At 39.4% G+C, this 19720-nt stretch overlaps 2 protein-coding genes across 35 annotated transcripts in view; both read right to left on the minus strand.

The window, feature by feature from the left end:
- madd (MAP-kinase activating death domain) overlaps positions 1-4129 on the minus strand; it is a 50002-nt gene extending 45873 nt beyond the window's left edge. For 7 of the 29 annotated variants that reach the window (XM_040045451.1, XM_040045453.1, XM_040045458.1 and 4 more), the window contains exon 1: positions 3728-4126. The gene's annotated coding sequence lies outside the window, so the exon portion shown is untranslated. Of the gene's footprint in view, positions 1-3727 lie in introns of all 29 variants that reach the window. The other 22 variants (XM_040045476.1, XM_040045469.1, XM_040045466.1 and 19 more) reach the window with 8 other exon arrangements.
- Positions 4130-5866: 1737 nt separating this feature from the next.
- Positions 5867-17845, minus strand: nr1h3 (nuclear receptor subfamily 1, group H, member 3). 6 transcript variants are annotated; one of them, XM_040045481.1, is made up of 12 exons: positions 17678-17844; positions 16836-16935; positions 15135-15351; positions 13072-13154; positions 11958-12200; positions 11175-11441; positions 10808-11013; positions 10497-10676; positions 9523-9622; positions 8980-9093; positions 8631-8725; positions 5867-8279 (listed from the first exon to the last, which is right to left on the minus strand). In XM_040045481.1, exons 4-12 carry the CDS (start codon positions 13112-13114, stop codon positions 8133-8135), a joined length of 1395 nt encoding a protein of 464 aa, XP_039901415.1. In that variant the 5' UTR covers positions 13115-13154; positions 15135-15351; positions 16836-16935; positions 17678-17844; the 3' UTR covers positions 5867-8132. The 6 variants fall into 6 exon arrangements, with proteins under 6 accessions (XP_039901415.1, XP_039901420.1, XP_039901414.1 ...); XM_040045486.1 differs by lacking the exon at positions 16836-16935 and having other exon boundaries at positions 11979-12200; positions 17678-17845; XM_040045480.1 differs by lacking the exon at positions 16836-16935.
- Positions 17846-19720: the final 1875 nt, after the last annotated feature.

Consider the following 19720-nt stretch of genomic DNA (forward strand, 5'->3'; position numbering starts at 1 on the left):
AAGGTGGTCATTAACCCCCTCAGCCACAGAACTACCAGTGCGTGACACAGCTGTGTCCAGCGGACATTATTACAGAAGGCTTCAAACGCATTATAGGTGTAATTATGTCTAATAGCTCCACTTCTGAGCAGAGAAGCTGCTCACAGAGGGACATGAACCATTAGAATTAAAGTATTCTTGATGCATGCTAAAATGTTCTAATGTTTTTATTTTTATATTTTTATTTTATGTCAATTTGAAATTGAGTGAATGTTTAACACATTTCACTGAAACTGCAGTATTAAAACACTGATTCTTAAGCTACCACAGATACATAATATCTTCTTATGGTTTTGGGAAGCTTGACAGTGTTTAATGTGAACTTTCACCACACTGTTAAATCCAAGAGCATCTGATGTGAGGAGCCACACAAAGATGCAGTTCAAACAGGCCTGCCAAGTGGGATGAAACATGTCTTAGGAAGTCAGCTTAATGTTCACACTCATCACACTTGGTAAAGTTATTCAAATACCCTAAAAGCCTGGCAGCTTTTTACTGACTTTTGCACACTGATGTACAAGAAGGAAAAGTAAACTGTCACTTAACATTAATGGGTAAATGAGCTCTGAAACGGCGGTTTAAAATAAAAAAAAAAATAATCTTTTCAGCTCAAGCTTTAAAAGATAAATAAAATACATGGAACAACTTCTACAAGGTTGGATAGCGGCAACAGCATAAACCTTGTCACAGCAAAGAAAAACTACAAAATGGACAATTCAACAGGCCTATAGAGAATACAATGTAACAATTATCTCATGAAACCATCAGGAAAATGAACCTATACACAGGTCTGGCAGCCTGAAAGCTTCCTGGTACCAAGCCAAAATGGCTGTTTTATGAAGCAGTAGCGCTGCAGGCAGACTCATCCAGCACAGAGATACTGGCTCACAACATTATTTTTAGATAAGGATGGCAGGACTGTGCCACTTCGCCGATTGTCTTTAATTACCGAGTGTGGTACTGATCCCCTTTTCCTATCTCTAAAAACCGTGAATAAAGAATTGTCACAACATTACAACAATCTTCAAAGGCTAAATAATGATGTACATTAACACAACAGATGAATCTCTTCAGAGTGGTCTGCAGGCAAGCAGTCACTTGTTATGTAAGCATGGAGAGGAGACAGATATGATTCATGGGCCTCCAACATGGTTAACATTTACTGCCAGTCACAGTAAACAGCAGTAAGTACAAACAGAGAATGCTACTGAAATCGATCAGGTCAGCAAGGCCACATAAACAAGTAAGGGATAATGTGTAGATTAAGAAAGTATTATTCTTAGGAGGCGCATCTGTAACCGGAAGGTCGCCGGTTCGATCCCCGGGCTCTCTGTCCTGGTCGTTGTGTCCTTGGGCAAGGCACTTTACCCTACCGCCTACTGGTGTTGGCCAGGGGGGCCGATGGCGCGATGTGGCAGCCTCGCTTCTGTCAGTCTGCCCCAGGGCAGCTGTGGCTACAACCGTAGCTTGCCTCCACCAGTGTGTGAATGCGAGAGTACAATAGTGGTATTGTAAAGCGCTTTGGGTGCCTTGAAAAACGCTATATAAATCCAATCCATTATTATTATTATTCAATGAGTTATCACTTTTAAATTATCATTTTATTGAACCAATGGTACAGTGTTTAACAACTGGACCAGTATTGATATATTTTGGTCCCCTGCCGCTCATAACCTACAAGGAACGAGTGCTGCAACTTTAAAATGATTTATAGAAGATCGTAATATATGCTTGGTGACTGGCCATGTTTCTACATCTTGAAATTGTGGTCACAAAAATGAAATAACCAACACGTTTATGGTGTTCAGTTATCTGTTTGACTGTAGGAAACTAACTATGTGCTAATAATTTGCATTGCAAGGTGTGACGAAGACTGGCTTCATTTGAATCAGGTTCCAGGTACCTTTTTTTTTTTTTTTATAAAATGGCAAAGCTGAGTTCAATGTGCATTAAATCAAAAAAAACAAACAAGGACACTCATGCCTTGTTTTGATTTAACAACAAGTTACATACCAATATGTTTGTTTCACAATATCTTATAACCAAAGCTTAATTTCGTTATCACCCAGATAACCACCCAGCCTAAAAGCTCCAGTGTATAATAAATTATATTTGTCCTCAGAAACCATTTGTGATTGGCCTATTTTTACATTTTTTCCCAGAGGCTTTGAGATTCAAATCAAATTTTACCCCATCATCAATCAAGAGGATATAGTCAAAGATCTGTAGCTAGTCTGTAATGCATTGGGTGAATTACATGTGACTGGGACACACTCCTTTCTCTGATAAAGTTCTGGTAAATGGAAAAGACAACCACTTATTGATTGGAGCTAGTGTATGGACATGCACTGGATATGCACTGTTTAACTCACACTTTAACACAATTTCACATGCAAATAATCTTGTCATAATTAAGAATGAAGGCTAGCTATTCAGTTATGTTAAAACTTTATTCCTGAAAGTTTATAAATCCACCCAAAAGGAATATGTCCAATGCTGACAGGAGACTTCGGGGATCGTTTTGCCGTTCACCTCAGCACCTCAAAGACGGACGGAAGGTGCCTGATTCCCTGAGCCAATCCATACCTGTCCACCAGCAGGAAATACTGGCCTGCCTGTGGGACCACAATGTCCTTCATTTGCAATGCCTTTTAGCCCACTGTCATTCGCCCAAACACTGAAATGTTGCCATAACCAGAAACATCACATTAACACACGTTCACTGATTGTATTGCAAAAGCACAAAATAATAATAGTCCTTAAAATTTTGGTTTAATATGATAGCTATTTTAACGGTGAAATCTACATAAAGCCTGGGTTTATTCTCTCATTCACGTAAATGTCGTCATATCAATAAAGACATGTATGACAGCAAATAAAAAAAGACCGTTGAACATTATGTCCCAGTCACCCTCAAATCATCTTTATTAAAATATGTTGACGTATATCTTAAATTTCTGTACATATTAACATACTAAGTATCCACATGAAAAAAAAAAAAAACTTTCTCTTTCTTCGATGACGAAACCGTGCTAATGTTTTGACACGTTAGTGCCCAACGTTTATGTCGCAAGCTAATGTGAACATTGTGTCAAATTATCCAACTGTTAAGCAATGCTTCAGGCGTGATGACGGACTTCACAATGGCACACTATTTCAACAGAAAACCGTCACGGGTTGCGATTGCAGAGCACAAATCCCGCATGACTAGCCTGTCTGGGTGTGTAGTCTAAATTTTACTGGAACCAGTTGAGATTAGCCATGGTGAGGACGTATGCCAAGAGGAAGGTAACATTAACAAACAGCACAGAAGAAATGCGATAAGGCAATGTCAGCGCCTCCCAGCTCAGATACAACCGTCCTTGGTGCACGGTGGTAGTGCTGTCATTTTTTTATATTATATATATGGATAAATATTTCAAACAGGCTGTCTGGCTTTGATTCGTCCTAAACATTAACGCCAAGGAAGCATCTTCTCACCCCTCCTCTGCTAGCCGTATGCTTTCCTACGTCACGAGTGGATTAGCTAGCAAGCTAGCTTGCGAGCTGCCTAGCTACCACCAGTACGTTAGTCTCACACACAGTACACCTGTCAAACGTAACAAACGCAATGACACTGTTGAGAACACACGACACATATGCGCTGAATGCGTTCACAGAGCACAGGCGTTAATGGGAATAACCTTACCTACGTTAGCCGGTTAGCCGCTAATGCTCGCTGCCAAGCCAGCCAGCTGCCGATGACGGCCTGGATGGTGGGTGCTCTCCTCGGTCACGGCGGAGAGGCAGCGACGTTTGTCAGAATTTAGTCCTTCTTTTATCATTGAAAACATCGAGCGCGGACAACCGCTGAAAAGGTTAGCCACTCCGTTTGAGTGTCCCGGAACATAATAAATTATGCGAAATATGTGTCCGCCTGCCTGCTCAGTGAAACGTGTGGCTCGGTCAGTTACAACCTGCCTTCACAACATCCTCCTCCTCCTCCCCATCATCATCAGCAGCACTAGAAGCCTGCAGGGAGTTCCGCATACTGAGAGGCCGACCTAACGGAAGCGACAGAACAAAACGGACAAAACCCACCTAATGCTCCCAACTGGGGATCGGCACCATTGGTTCACTCTAAAAATCTATTTGTACCATTTTCCTGCGTTTTATCGCGCAGCAGGAACGCCGGGAGCCATTTGGGTCCCCGTATTTATTTTTTGATAAGCCTACCACCCTTACATTATTTATAATTAACTAAAGTTAAAATGACCAAAAAGCTAACAAAAAGTGATTAAAAACAATCCAAATAAATTTTAACTGTATGAATTTTAGTAGGCTACTTGGTTTAACGCAATGATAAAGAAAATTTATTTATTTTTTTTGTAAGTGAAATATGTGCTACATACCCCAAAAAGTTTCTTCAATCAGCCAACCTGATGACAGAGTACTTCATGCTGACAGTAGTGTTGAATAATCTGTCAGTAACCCGGGGCAATTAAAATGTCTCCAGATCATTCAAAAAGTGGAATTTGCATTTCAAAGCTCTCGCTTTGAACACTCAGCATGTGTTGCTGAGAATGAAAATGAAACGGTACATGTTGAACATCTCTATCAAAGATAGCATTAACCAAATTAATGGTTGGGTACATTCAGAGAGAAAAACTATGAGGTCAGCAACATAAAAAGGCTTGAAGATCTGCTGAAGACAAACCAGAACTGCACTGAACGAGTCTCATCCACCTCTCAATCCATTACAATTTGCAGGTTATTCCTTGTAAAACAGCAAATGTGTGGATGAGCTAAGAACCTGAGATATCGGCAGCATTACCACAATATACATATACACAAAAATAGCTATTGCTCTTTGATTACAGTACGCACACTAGAAAATAATAATAAAGTTAATCATATTCCCTCTGTGAACCGAAATGGTATACAACCAAGGGATAAGGTGGTAAATTAATAGTAATATTACAGAAGCTATTTTTAGGTCCTGCAAGCATCAAACCAAAACCCAAAATAAAAAAATTCACATTTTGTTAAAAAGGGACCTAAAGGAAAGTTTTGCATAAGCATTTCACCGGTTTGGTTACACACTCCTGCATCCGTTCTTGTCTTAACCTGCTCATTATTTTTTTTAATAAATAAAACACTATATCAGAGATTGATTATATGGATATCAACAAAATCCAAATCTATAACTAAATTTTAAGGATTGACATAGTACATGGTCAAAAATGCCAGGACACCACCATCTTTTCTGTGCCTACAGAATGAAAAAAAAAATTGTCATAGCTAAAGTTTGCTTCCTGATGTTAGCTGCTGTTCCATTCTTCTTCTGGCAGGAACAAACCCTTATGGATGGCTTTTTGTTAGACGTTTCCCACAAGCAACTACTAAGTAAGAAAATCCGGTCACTAGGTTTTCCACAGCTATTCTAACATCTTAAGAGCACCCCACTGTAAGGAATGTGGCTGGACAAGCATTTGCATTTATTCAGCCAACCATTAAGTAACGTTTACTGTTTTTATCATTTTACACATTTTCTTAATGTTAGGCTGTGTGAGACATTTTAAAATCAGTTTTCATCCAGCTTGGTCAAAGATGCATGAACCAGGCTAAAGGATTGTATCATTAGATCATTTAATCCGCATGGTGAAACATAAAAGTCAAGTTGTCATAGAGGCCACGTCATAGACGATGTCAAAGGCAAATACAAACTAGGGAGTTAATTCACCAATTAATTATTGTCATCACTATTTTTTTTTTTCAACCACTAGAGTTGTCATTAATTTAGTATATCAATATATCATTTTCACACAAGACATCCTTACATGTCACAGGCAGGAAAGCAAAAAAAATTAAATTAAAAATAAAGTGGAAAATAATATTGTCAGTTTCGGGGTTCCCGATGCTGTGCATGGTGGTTCACAGGAACACTTTAATAAACAAAGCCAATTTTATTAAAAGCATGAGCTGAACATGGGAGAGATAATCAGTTTAAGCTAATATTATACAATACAGACATGTTGGTCAATATGGCGATAAAGTTAAAAAGAAAAAAAAAAAAGGGTCAGTTTGGTTACACAATCCAAGCTTAACAACCAAAAATTCTAATAATTAAACATCAAGTCCACCAGCAAGTGCTTTTGGACAAAAATCTAATGTGCAATAAAGTGAATTTTGAAGAGTCTACTTGTGCCTGTGTGACATTTGTGTAGCAGGTGTAGATAATGTCCCATTTAACCAGCACGTTAGCCATCTGATGGAATGTATTAGCTAAAAGGTCCCCAAAAACATGCTAAAAAAAAAAAAAAAAAAAAAAAAAAAAAAACATGATTCTGGACGACCTCCCGGCTGAAATAATAGAAGTTGTTTGTTAGGGCAGAGCAAACTGCATTTTACATCTACAGTTATTGAGAAATCTAACCTTGACATCTTGTAATGGCTACAGAGGTAATTAGATTACTGCAAAACAGACTGCAAAGCCATTAAACTGTCCCAATTTTCAGCCGTCTTCACTCAACATAGGAAGAGAAAACAGACTTCACAATTATGGATTTCCATTGGCAGTCCTTTATCATCCATTATGCAGCATTTCAGTGTTACACCGCACAGGACAAGGCATGGGAAACACAGCAATAAGAAAAACATATATCTCTAGTAAAGTAGTTCTTTCCTGTTGATTCCTGCTCCCTGTTAATAAAGATTTTGGTACATGTTTTTAGTGAGGTTTCCCAAAATCTGACTGGTTAAAGCTGTTGATGTTGAGTACCCATTCAAGGAAGATACTCACACTATTACAGACCTTTAGATCAAGTTAGCTTTCTAACTAGAAATTCAGCTTGACATTTATTGTCCTCCGTATTAGTTACATAGTAGATTATCAAAAATAAAATGTCACAAAACGTCTCCTTTTCTGCTCAAACATTTGACACACTTTTAAATGCTAGAGCGAAATCACAAAAGTACATTTCACTTACACAGTTACAAAGATGGTGTTAATCAAGCCAATACTTTTCATTTATTTGTGAATGCAACTTTGACAGAAAAGGGGTTTTCTCATTGGGCTCAGAGACATGGTAGATTGACTTTGCCAAACTGAAATTTCATCTTTCCTTACATCTTAAAGACAATACCGCCTGGATTTCAGGGTACCATTGCACTGAGTGATAAAACAAAACAAAACACACCATTTCCTGTGAAGGGCCCAGCCTACTAGTCACCTGCAGAGTTGTACTTTCTTGTGCGTTAGCATGTGATTGTACAATCTTGAGGATAAGCTTTGCATTTTTTATTTTTAATGTAAACAAATATACAATTTACACTAACTGTAATGGGCTTCTACAAACGACCAAAAAGGTCCCTTATTCATCTGGAAAAACTAAAGTAAATCTATTAAACTAATAGATATTAAAGAAGCCTCCAGTTCTCAGAGGTCTACTTCACATTACCTGAGCAACTACACCAGCTTTTAACTTTTGTACTTACTCCAAAGGGAACAAAAATCTATTTGCTGCCATATTAAAATGCATATTACGTATCAACCAAATGGCCTATATTTTAACCTAATGTCAATAAAGTGAAAAGCTGTCGTGGGTCTGATTATGCCCATCTTTTCCCCATTCTATTGCACAAATGCAAATATCACCATTTTAACTGAATGTGTGACTGTAATCCTGACGTTTGAAACAGCCACAGCCAAGACCTGCTCAGTTCCTGTTGATTATTATTGTTAGAGGAAAAGGATAAAAACCGCACTAGAGATTGACAAAACGTTCAACAAATATTAAATCAGAGATAACTGGCTAAAGAGCCGAATGCTGGTATTTAACCACAATCACGTCAGTATCTACATGGAAGAAAAACAAAACAAAAAAAAAAAAAAAAAAAGCAAGGTTCAAAGAAAAGTAGGCGTTCATGTTCCTCTTAGGAACACAAAGCCATATAGCAGTCTGAGAGCAAAGGGCAGCGTTGCTCTCCCTTCCCCATGAAAAAGAAAAAAACCAGTCCTTGACAAGATCGTCAGAAAGGAGTCAGTGATCTTGCTGGATGCAATGTCTGTCTCAGGCTTAACAAAGCCACGGAGTGTGACATCAGGTTTGCAGTCACTCATTGACGTCCCAGATTTCAGATAGTAGCGGGGGAAGCTTCTTGTCCTGGAGGCGAAGGGCAAAAACCTGCTCCGAGTGGACGCTGCTTAGTGTACGAAGGCTCACCAGCTTCATCAGCATGCGGGGGAACATCAAGTGATCCTAAGGAAGTTCATTTAAAAATAAATGAATAGTTTCCAAAACGCCTTTCAAACACAATCACTTCACAATATGTGTGTGAAAACACACAAATACCTATTATCAACTCAGCTGATAATGTATAATTGTTGCTGTTTTTAGATAACAATATGTGGTCTACATTTGATTCCTTTCACCACTCAGCTTTATCTAGCACACAACTGCTCTTCTAACAGTTCAAACCCCCTACAAGTCTCAACAATACAATATGACCTTAGTCATGACCTAATGTGCTTGTTGTGATGATGACAGCCTGATTATACTGATGTTCAGTCTGTAACAAAAGAAAAAGCTACAGATATATCTGGTGCTTACATTTGGTCTCTTAATCATGATATAAGAGCGCAGTGCATCCACATAGGGCTGTTGCAGCCGCTCCACCAGATCATGATCTTGCACATTTGGCCGATCTGAAAGCACACAAGCACACACACACAAGCACACACACACACACAAGCACACACACACATTAATCTCTCCTGTTTGTTTATGGAGAAAAAAAAAAAAGATCTATTTTGGTAAAATGCAAAGAAAGCCTTCTGAGGGGAAAAATGCTCAATCTGCAAATGCAACCAGTTCATTTCTCCCAATGAACTAAAAAGGGAAGGATTAGTTCTCAAAGCATTTTCACTATGAGAAGGGTGTGTAGCTTATAAATTCTGACCTGCAGAAAAGATGTTGATAGCAATGAGCAGAGCATATTCGGCCTCGTCCAGGTGCAGGTCATTCATTCCTTTTGAAAACTCAAAGATGGGGTTGATGAACTCAAACTGAAGCCCTGAGGAGGTAAGAGTGGAGAGAGGAGGGAGGAAATAAAATGTCATGTTACAAATAGAAATGCACTGCAACTGCACACTGTGGATTTGAGCATTTTCACGGTAAGGGAACATGTGAAAACATATTTTCTATACATCTCTGTAATCTTTGACTTTCTGCTAGAAGGCACACGATACAACCATTAAAGCATTAGATGCAATTAAAGCAGAGTTTTTAATCATTACTGATGGGACTGGTGCAATAAGGTGAATGCAGGGACTGGCGTACATGTGCTGAATTTTGTATATATTATTTCTCTTTTTTAGCACTATAAGTACTGCACTGAAATTTTTGTCATCATAAAGACATTTTGATTCTGACAGATGAAATGCACACACTCTGGTTAAGTAATAAAAACAATTATTTGGTAGGTAGAAATGAACAAATGAACCTGCTTTGGCGAAATCCTCCTTATTATAACTGAAGTCCTTCAGAAATGTAATGCTGTCAATGGCAGGATTGTATCGCCGAGACGTCTCAAGCAGCATAATCTGAGAAAGACAAAAAAAACATATTTTTTTGTCTTTCAACTACACCAGCCTTTAATTTTTGTACTTACTCAAAAGGGAACACAAACTATTTGTTACAATGAAAATGTAATAGTCAGTTTGTACACTACAGATTCACAGTTATTAATCAAAAGCAGAAGCAAATTTGCTCAGAATATGTATCTTATGAGTCATTATTTGCTCTTCTTTTTAAACTAAATTTCCTTTGTTAAGTATTTTGGGTTTGCTCATCATAAGCAATGTTAACGTATACTGTAGTCATCCTTGGATACTATTAATTGTTTTCACTACAGAGCTTTCCTTTCAGAAATATACTGATCATATTACTATTTCCGAGCACTGGGCTCTGTTGAGGGTTTGTTACTGCCACAGAAAAACAAATACTAGATCAGAAGGCTTATAAGACCGTCGGCTGCAACAATTTCTAGTAACACTGAAAACAGCTGAACCGAAAGATCAGCAGAATTTTTTTCTGACGTGTTTGATTCTCACTGGAGTAACTTGGAGTTTGCTTGCTTGATACTTAACAGTTAAGATTTGAGACTTGCACTTGTGTTTACTCCCACCTCTGAATCACAGAGTACTTGCCAAAATGAAATGAAAATGCTAAAGTATTTTTAGTATGTTTAGAGTTTGGTTGTGGATTATTCACAGAGGCAAGACAACAAGGTAGCTATTCTTAGAGGGGCCGAGTTAAAAATCAAGCAATGGACAGCCAATCCAAAGAAAATGGGCTCATAATGAGGCATCTTAAATCTCTTACATAAAAGGGCCAGTAAAAGATAGAAACCATTCCCCCCCCTCTAGTTAGTGTAATGGGTACAATTTAACAAAAGTCACATTTCTAGCAACAGACCTCAATAGTAGATGTCTTCAGTAGAGCAATCTGGTCTTCTCTTGTGAGCTCAAGGAAACCAGGAAGCTGCTTAGCAAAATCCACAATCTCTTGGACTGACATGATTGCCAGCTCAGTGAAGTGAGCGAACCGCTGCTGCCGCACTTCTCGATTCTGCAAATCCTGACTCTGTGGCCAAGGCTGGAATACATTAACAGTAAATATACAGTAGTGAGATAAATCTGACTCTGAGACAAACCCGCCTCAGCATTTGAGACATTGTCTCTATAGCTGCTGCCATTTCAGCTCCAACTCCCCTCTGAAGCACTTACCGTCACTTTTGGTCGGTCAAGGAAAGACCTCTTGTTGCATTGCTTCTGCATAGCCACCAGCTTCTGAATCATCTCCTGCTGCTGTGGATCCAGTGTGGCTGCTTCCTGAGGAGGGGTGGGTGTGACCACCGTGGACGTGCGGGCCGTTTCCTCCTCCTGCTGCTTCTTCAGCTTTTTCAGTCTAATTTGCTCCTCAGAAAGCACACCTACAGGTCAAAAGAGGATGCACATCCTAAAGCTCAAGCTAATTAAAGAGTTTCTTTTCATTGTCACGACTTGCACTCTGGCTAGAAACCCACATGCCAACATTGCATGTGGGTTTGCAAGTTTTCTTCATCTCTGATTCATTTGGCGTACAGACACTCACACTGCTCCAGCATCCCCGCCTCCCGACACTTGCGCAGGCGGCACTGCTGGCACTTGCGGCGCATGTACATGTCCATTTCGCAACGACCATTGTTTTTGCAGGAGTACTGGGCACTTTTAATGACGCTGCGCCGAAAGAAGCCCTTGCAGCCCTCACAGCTCAACACGTTATAGTGGAAACCAGAGGCCTTGTCGCCACAGACACTGCACACCTCGTTGCCCAGCATCTTTGGAGCAGGCCCCTTCTTTCTTTTCACTGGCTGACCATCTACACACAAATGAAAGAGATATGACACCAATGTCAACTCAAGAAAATGATCTGGGTTTAGTTAAGATAGTTTCTCAGAAGCAGTCTGTTATGTATGCTCCTTTCAAGAAACGATGGTTACTTCTAGGTCTTGTATCTAAACCAAAATAGAACAGAATAAACACACTCAACGTTACTGACTCATCATAAAGGTCAAACTATAGAATAAGCATGTCTAACATCAAGAGATCAAAAGGAAATAATACTGGTTATACTGGTCTGTGGAAGTTGTCACTCCACTTGCAGTACAAACAGCCATAACTGAGATGGGCAAGTTTAGTCATGCCTTTTTCTAATTTTTGTATTTAACAACTAGGTCCTGTTTTCCACTCAACTATTTACAATAGTGACAAATACAAAGACACTGTTTTTCTCACCCTCCAATTCTTAATCACCAACTCACAGAAGAGCATTGTTTTCATTTAAAAACAATGTATTTAATGCAGGTTTGCTGAAACAAACTTTTAAAACATGCACCTGTGCTTGCAGATGTGTCACCTGCAGCTGGATCCAGCTTAATGTCATTTGGTTCTACTGGCAGAGGGCTGCTCATCTCAGCCAGCGAGGGGCCATTATGAGGGGGGACGGGGAAATCGTCTGGGTGGGAGAGGTCAGTCAGTGACAGCAGGCCATCATGCTTCATTGTGGTACTTCCACTGCTTTCCTCAACCATGCAGTCCAGCTGCAGCTCAGAGGCCCCATCAAACACCTTACTCTCATCTGAGAGAGACGAGACACAAACAGCGAAAACAATAATCATCGTCCAAGGCCGTTCCACTCATCTTTATCTTTATTTTGACAGTTGTCTGACATAAACAGCCATGTTCACAAAAACATATACAACATGATGCAGCAATCACAGATTCAACGGTAAATTATGAGCTGGTGAGAAAGGGCCAATGTATTCTGTGCTGGGTTTAAAAGGGCATGTTGGACCATTTGCTACGGGAGAGGATAAAGGAAGATAACAGCACTTCCTAAACCAAAAGCTTTTCACTTGAACTGCAAACTCTGGGTGTGTCTGAGATGTCACAACTAAAAAGTTCTGAAATCAATGTGTCTCTGCCCCTTTCTCGCTGTCACTCGAGTTATTTTTGATCTAACACTAGTTTGGACGTTTTTATTGCAATTAAAATAACTTAATTACACATCACCTGTCTTTTGGCAGCTCATCTCCATATGTGACACACATGTGTATGAGGTGAGAGCAGGGAAAGGAGAGGCTATTACAACTGTAAACTGTATGCAGCAAAAACTTCCATAGTAAGCTTAAATAAGACTAGTTAAAATAAAAGATAAGCCACATAAATAGATAAATTACTTATTACTTCACTAAATTATTTTAGTATTATTTGTTGAGAAATGCACAAACTGCATTTATTATAAAGTAGGATATTTCTTTTAGGGCTCTCTCCCCACTAAAATAAAAAGATAATACAATATAAAAAACATCTTTTATACCCACTCTTGGAATGTAGAGCAAGTACTTCATATACTTCATGGCATAATCTAACAATGACACGTATTGGAAGAATCGGCTCCTGCTCAGGTAAATCTCTCACTTTGGACTGACAGAGATCGTTCCTCTTACCATGACCAACATCTGGGATATCAGTCACAGACAGCGTGGACATCTTCTGCACAGCAGCTTGTCATTACGAAATCAACACGTACCTGCGAAATGAAAACAACAGGACATTATGCTAAAAGTTACTATCACTACAAAATCCTCTGAAGCAAAGTTTTTCCTTGGATCCTACCCGTAAATATGGGTAAGAGCCCCCTTGGACTGACAAAGACAGCTTAAGGGTCTCAATGCAGGTTAAAAGCAAAAAAAGACAGTTTAGTCTGTTCTGATGACAGACTTTAACTTCAGGAAATGTATTGTCTTCTTTAAATATACAGTCTGCGCAACCCATGTAGTCAGCTGTTGTGGCTACAAAGCATTTCTAAAAAGAGAGTTTCACAGACAACATGTTAGCAACCACCTGAGACATACTCAAGTGTGGGTGACTCTGGTAGAGCTATGCCACAGAGTTACAAAACAGTCAAGTGTGAGAAACACACTTAGTTCTCTTGAAACCTCTTGGTTGGGTGTGTAATTAAGAAAATAAGGATGTGGTTTGAAGATATCGATGACAAGTGGATTATTATGCTGTTACGCAGCATAACACAGTTCTTAGAAAGAATTAAAATAGATCAAGGCTTGTAGTTCTGGCCACTCGGAGCCTGGCTATAAAGATGTGCATACAGCAAAGCCAACTGGATGTAAAAGCAGAAATGAAAGCATGTCATGTGCCACACATGGATACATTTCAGGAAACTGAATCAGCAGGAGGCTATTTGGCTGTTCTTAACCAGCCTACAAGAAACAAGCAAGTTTGGAAATGAGGGCCGAGTTATTTTTGTGACAAATAAAAACGATAATGTTCAAACTTTCTGACATCTTTGTCACACGGCATGATAGAGAACTGTATTCTGTCTGCACATCTAATGCAGTTCATTATTCAAACCTACAATTAAAAAAATTATTATAATCCTTTTCTGGAAATGTTTTTAAAGCAACTAAGGTCACTCTTGGTTCACTTCAGAGGCTGTAGCTGATGACATTTTGAACTTTACTGCCTTACATTTAGGGATGCTTCTGATATTTAGTCTACCCCCCCCAACACAAATGCAGTGCATAAACTAACCAATTAGTAAACAATGAATTACTCGACAACTTAAACTACTTTATTTGATGTAATATGCTCAGTGACTGGAATAAAGACTGTAAAGGTCTACTATAGCCAGAAAGTAATGAGCATAAAAGACATAGGCATCAAATTTATGGAAACTCATGGTATTCCAATTGGTGCAGGTCCTTTCTGTGGCATTGCAACCTCAAAAACTGGTTACTCTGCAAAGCACCTGCTTCATAAATGGTGATAAGGACTCGGCAACCACTCCTGCAAGATTTCATAACATAAAAAAACCCCACATGCAGGTAGGTGTTCTAGTTGGTATAACTATGTAGTAACATCCGTACTTATCAGTGTAACAGTAGTACTTTTCCATACAAGTATCATAAAGCCTTTCTGTGCATTTTAAAGTTCCCCATGTTTCCAACAAGATAAAGAAAGACAGAGAAAAGAGAATGAAACTGTGAATATATGAGACTGAAATTACATAACTCTGCTGGGGTTATGCCAGTACAAAAATTAAAGGGAAAGCCTGTAATAAAATGAAACAAAGAACACAGCTACTATGGCAGTAATGTTCCTAGTCTCACTGATAAGCTTTTACATACCCAAAGAAACCAGTAAAATCTTATTGTTCCTAACAGTTAAGCTAAACGATAATGAACACAAAACTTCTGTTGGCATAAAGAGGCTTTGGTAACATTTCCATGATAGCATTTGTGATTGTTACACCATGTTGGCTAATGGCACTAAAATGAGGCTATGTATGAATAATATCAAGTTTGCCTTTCAAAGCATGCTGGCACTTTCTAACATTTACTTTTTGGAACTTAACAGTTTCCTCACTGAAAATGCAGCTTTGGTTTGATGATAAAGAAAAACAAGGTCAACGACACTTTGACTCAAAGCTCTTATCAGCTAGAATTGAACTGCGAGACCGACTGTGACAGGCACAGCGGTGGAATGACCTTACCTCAGAATCTGGTGTCTTATTTATCGCCTATCCATCTTTCCCATTAGAGTCCACAACCTCAGCCTGCTGATATCTCTGCGGTGATGCTAAGGACTAGCTCGCCTGATGATCCTTAAAAGGATGCCAAAACCCCTGTGACTTGTTGGGCAGAAGTTTAATGACTTGATATCTCGAAGAGGGCAAGTACGAAAGAAGACAAGTCCCTTTCTACAATGCCCTATGGGAGACAGGAGGGAAAACACACAGAGAGACGGGGAGGAGGGAGGGAGGTGAAAGAGGGAACACTATAGGTTACTATTGGTCATTTGCACAGCTCTTAAATCCACACAGGGTTGTGGTGTTCGATTCTTTTTCTCCAAGTATTAGAGCCACCCATTTTCAATCTTTACAAGGTTCTTACTCCATTTTTCTCCAGTTCTGTCAAAACATAGCATCTACTTGTCCTCTCCGTCACCACTCTAAACCTTCCTCACAAAAATGCCACACAGCTTATTAGAAAAAAATATTTTCTAACATATAACAGTGAATTATCACTCATCCATATATTTTCTTCCACTTATCCAATTCAGGATCATTTCATTAAGGACAAAAAAGCCTAACCTGGGGGTTTGAGGTTTGAAACAAATGATATTCAGAATATGTTGATTATGATGTGTTATTCTGGTCATACAAGTCTAAGCTTAGTTGATTTACTAGTTAAAATGTACGATGATCGAGGGCATCGTGGTCTCCTGCATGAATTAACAGTCTTTTGCTGTAACAATTCCTATCTGCATGTGACCTTAAGTCATCCCCGCTCTCGTCTCGCAGATAAAGTCCAATGTCCCCTGCAACTTATCAGTCAGTCACCTTTGACCATGTTTTCACAGACTGTTGGAAATTAAATGAGAGCACCAACAAACAAACACAAAAGAAACAAAGAATTGATGCAAATCTAAAATTGCCCATCAATAATAACTTAAATGCAGTTCTTATAATGATTTGTACCTGGTTTGGTCATCATAATCTTTTATAGTTGATGATCAATCTAGAGTCAGTATTATAAAATACAGAGAAAAAAAACAAAAAAAACAGAAAGGACCTGTTCTCCATTTACACTCCAGCACGTCAAACATCAGTCTGCTCTTTAATAAACAATTTGAGGCCAAATAAAATCGATGGGCGTCAAAATTAGGCTTTTATAAAAAACTTGTGAGATTATTTAGCAACTAGTATTTTTGCATGTGCCAGTCAGATAACTAAATAGTAGAAATTTAGAAAACAAATTGTTCATTTGGTCATATTTAAGTTTAAAACCCCTAATAAAAATGTCCGCGTTCATTATGGGCTTTCTGAGTCTTCAGTGATTGTGAACTGGTAAGTAATATGCAAACAAAGCTGCTGAGAAAGATTCAAATTACTGCGCGTGTCAGCAGCCAGAGTGGCAGGGAAGACTGAATGTGAGAAAACACGGCGTGAGAAGGTGCGAATCCAGTGTCCGAAGACAGCATGACTACAACTGGGAAACATCGCTTTCTCAGAGTAACAACGGATGCAACTCTCTACGGTGAAGCAGAAATGGATTACTGCACTCAGCAACATCTTGGTGTGAAAGGAAAGAGTCAGTGCTTTCAGGGATCACAGATTCCACAACCAATCAATGTTCCCAGACAAACACACGCACACAATGTGGTGGAAGGAGAATAGAAGAAGTGTATTCACTTGCAGATCCACCCAGATGTTTTCACTTCTTTAGCCTCGATACTTCTCTTCTGAGTAATCTTTGGTGGAGCCATGTTGGGAATTAAGTCAGGTCACCGAACTAAAAGATATGATAAAGATGTGATAAAGATATGATAAAGATATGATCCACCCCGCTGAGATAGCAGGTGCAACAGATGTCACCTCTGCACACAGCACTTGTCAGGAAAAACAAGTGAAACCACCTCTACGGGTGGGGCAGGTGCATCAAAGGGTTTTCACACTGAAAACAAGCACATATAGGGATGAGGGAGTAAACAGCCTGCCTGGCTTGTCAAGCTAAAGTAGCTTTAGTAGTAGTACCATTAGTTTTTTGTTTTTTCGCCCTTTGCAACCATAGTAGGAGCACTTGAAAGCGCAAGTGAAAACTCTTAACACGTATTACAAGTATTGTTTTGACAGTACCGGTATACTGTGATGTGGCCGTTTTGACCGCAGATTTGCTGCTAACATTAGCTTAGTTAGTTAGTTAACTAAGCTTAATGCCACTTAAGTAGTAACAAACAAACGCACACAGCTAGCCTCAAGTTTGGCTTGTAAACATCAGCCAGCTTACATCGACATACGTTAAACGGTAAACATGCCATCAACACCGCTATTCAAGCAAAACGACCAGGTGTTTAGGTGAGATTAGCTTCTTGGTCGAGCCGCACAAGGCCAGTATCGTTAACGTTAGCCGAGAAGCCCCGCACACCAAACGAACTTCCTATAAACAAGTTTAACTTAGCTAGCTTGGCTAAGTTAACGTCTCTGGGTCAATAAAAACGTTCAGAAATGACACAGAGCTGCGTTTTTAGACTCACCGAGGACTTAAGGACTTTGGGGCTGCTTGTTAGTTGGGCTAGTGCGTCCGTGTGCGATTCCTGGCAAGGGCTTTAACAACATAAGCTAACATGTTAGCTCGCTAGCCAGCGTCGTTCTATCATGTGATCCAGCGGCCCCGGGGAGCTCCGGCTGCGGCTGTCGCAGCAGGAAGCAGGTTTCATCAGGCAGAGGGGGCCGGGGCCGGGGGCTTCTCTATCCCGGATTTAGTCTTGCAGGCGCGGAAAGCCGCAGCACATTTATCGGCCACAGGGCCCACTTGTTTAGAATTATAGCCTTTTAGAACACAGATTTTTTAAAATATATATACATTTAATTGAGGCCCTATTTATTTATTTACATACAGAAAAAACCCCAAAAGTCGTTTAAATTATACTTAAATAATATTCAGTCTCCCCTTTTTCCTTTTTCTTTTTTTTTGTGCTTTAGGAATTTATTCATGATTTCATAATCAACTGAAATGAAATGAAATTGTTGAATTTGGACCCTCTATATGACACCGATAAATTATTGTAATAATGTAAGATGCGCCTTGGTTGATGATGCTGCAAACTGTGAGAAATTTACAGGGAACCTAATAACAGAAGGACTGCAGCAAGTGTGAACGGGGAGGTTTATAACATGGTAATAAGCTCTGATATGACGTATGGTTTGGAGATGGTAGTGCTCACAAAAAGACAGGAGGCCGAGCTGAAGATGTTCAGATTTTCACTGGGAGTGACCAGAATGGATGAGATTAGAAATGAGAGGGACAGCTCAGGTTGAGCAGTTTGGAGAGAAAGTTAGAGAGGCAAGGCTGAGATGGTTTTGATATATCAGAGGAGGTATGGTGGAAATGTTGAACAAAGGATGCTGAATATGAAGCTACCGGGCAGAATTGAAAGAAAAAACCACAATGAAGATTCATGGATTTAGTGAAAGAGGACATCAGAAAGTTGGTGTGACAGAGGAGGATAGATAGAGGGTGAGATGGAGGCAGATGACCCCTAAAGGGAGCAGCTGAAGGGTAGAGAAGGAGATGAATTTGTAGAGGGAACCTGGTGTTTGTATTGGTTGCTGCTGTAATTTATAGTCCATCTTTATACCGTATGTACCTGCTTATACATGTGTAAGACTCTGAGAAAATATGGGGTCTATTCCTGTACATTTTACAGAAATTGAATGGATCACAGACTTTATACATACTTCTATTTTCCCTTTCTTATTACACTTTCTTTTCCATAATCCAACACAAAGTCTCATGACCCTCCATTTTTTCCATAATAAATCTGTAATAGGACACAAGGCTGAACACGAGCGTGAAAGCCATGCCCAATGTTTTCTATACCAGTTTTCTATACTCATTTTATTTGTGATTTCCTATGAGCCCCACCTGCTGTGACTGTGAAGGTCATATCACACCAGTAAAATAACCCACAAGTCCCCTAGCTGAAGTGATCAAGTATTCAGCATCCATCTCAGTACACCAGGCTTTATTTCTGGTCCACTGAACTTTTAAATGAGCACCCATCTTTGGGGGATTTTTGCTTTGTAACCCTACTTAAATAGCCCTGTATTCTAGTTTCCCTTTATTGTCGCCCTTCTGTATGCACAGTGTATACAGCGTATGTAGACAGTGTTCAGAGTTACAACATGCCCAATAAAGTCACTGCGCCTGCTCAGCTCAATTCCACTGTTATACTTTGACTTATAAGTAACACTTATTTGTTCAATTTGGTAATCAAAAACACCCATATCACTCGTAAGTCATTGCAGGGCAAAGTCATTTCAATTTTTTGGTTAACATGGTAACCAACATGGCTGAGGAGGACACATAGTGGATGGGTCAGACTTTTGGAATAAGAGGTCATTCATCAGCTTGTTCCGCTAGTCTGTAAGCACGGCCGTTATTAAAAATTGCAAAACAAATGGAAATGTGTTGTTAAGGATATTCTGCACTCACTGTCAACAATTCTAGTGTGTGTGGTGAATTCATTGATTCACTTCTGCACCTACAGAAAATGTTTTTGATGTTTGTCCCGTTA

The sequence above is a fragment of the Simochromis diagramma genome, unplaced genomic scaffold (assembly GCF_900408965.1).
Source record: "Simochromis diagramma unplaced genomic scaffold, fSimDia1.1 OVJJ01000079.1, whole genome shotgun sequence".
NCBI lineage: Eukaryota > Metazoa > Chordata > Actinopteri > Cichliformes > Cichlidae > Simochromis > Simochromis diagramma.

Coding starts and splice junctions, on each gene's coding strand:
- nr1h3 (XM_040045483.1), bottom strand. CDS start 13,114: ATGTCCACGCTGTCTGTGACTGATATCCCAGATGTTGGTCATG. Junction 11,014..11,174: donor GGCGGGGATGCTGGAGCAGT/GTGAGTGTCTGT, acceptor TTTGACCTGTAG/GTGTGCTTTCTGAGGAGCAA. Junction 10,677..10,807: donor TTGACCGACCAAAAGTGACG/GTAAGTGCTTCA, acceptor AATGTATTCCAG/CCTTGGCCACAGAGTCAGGA.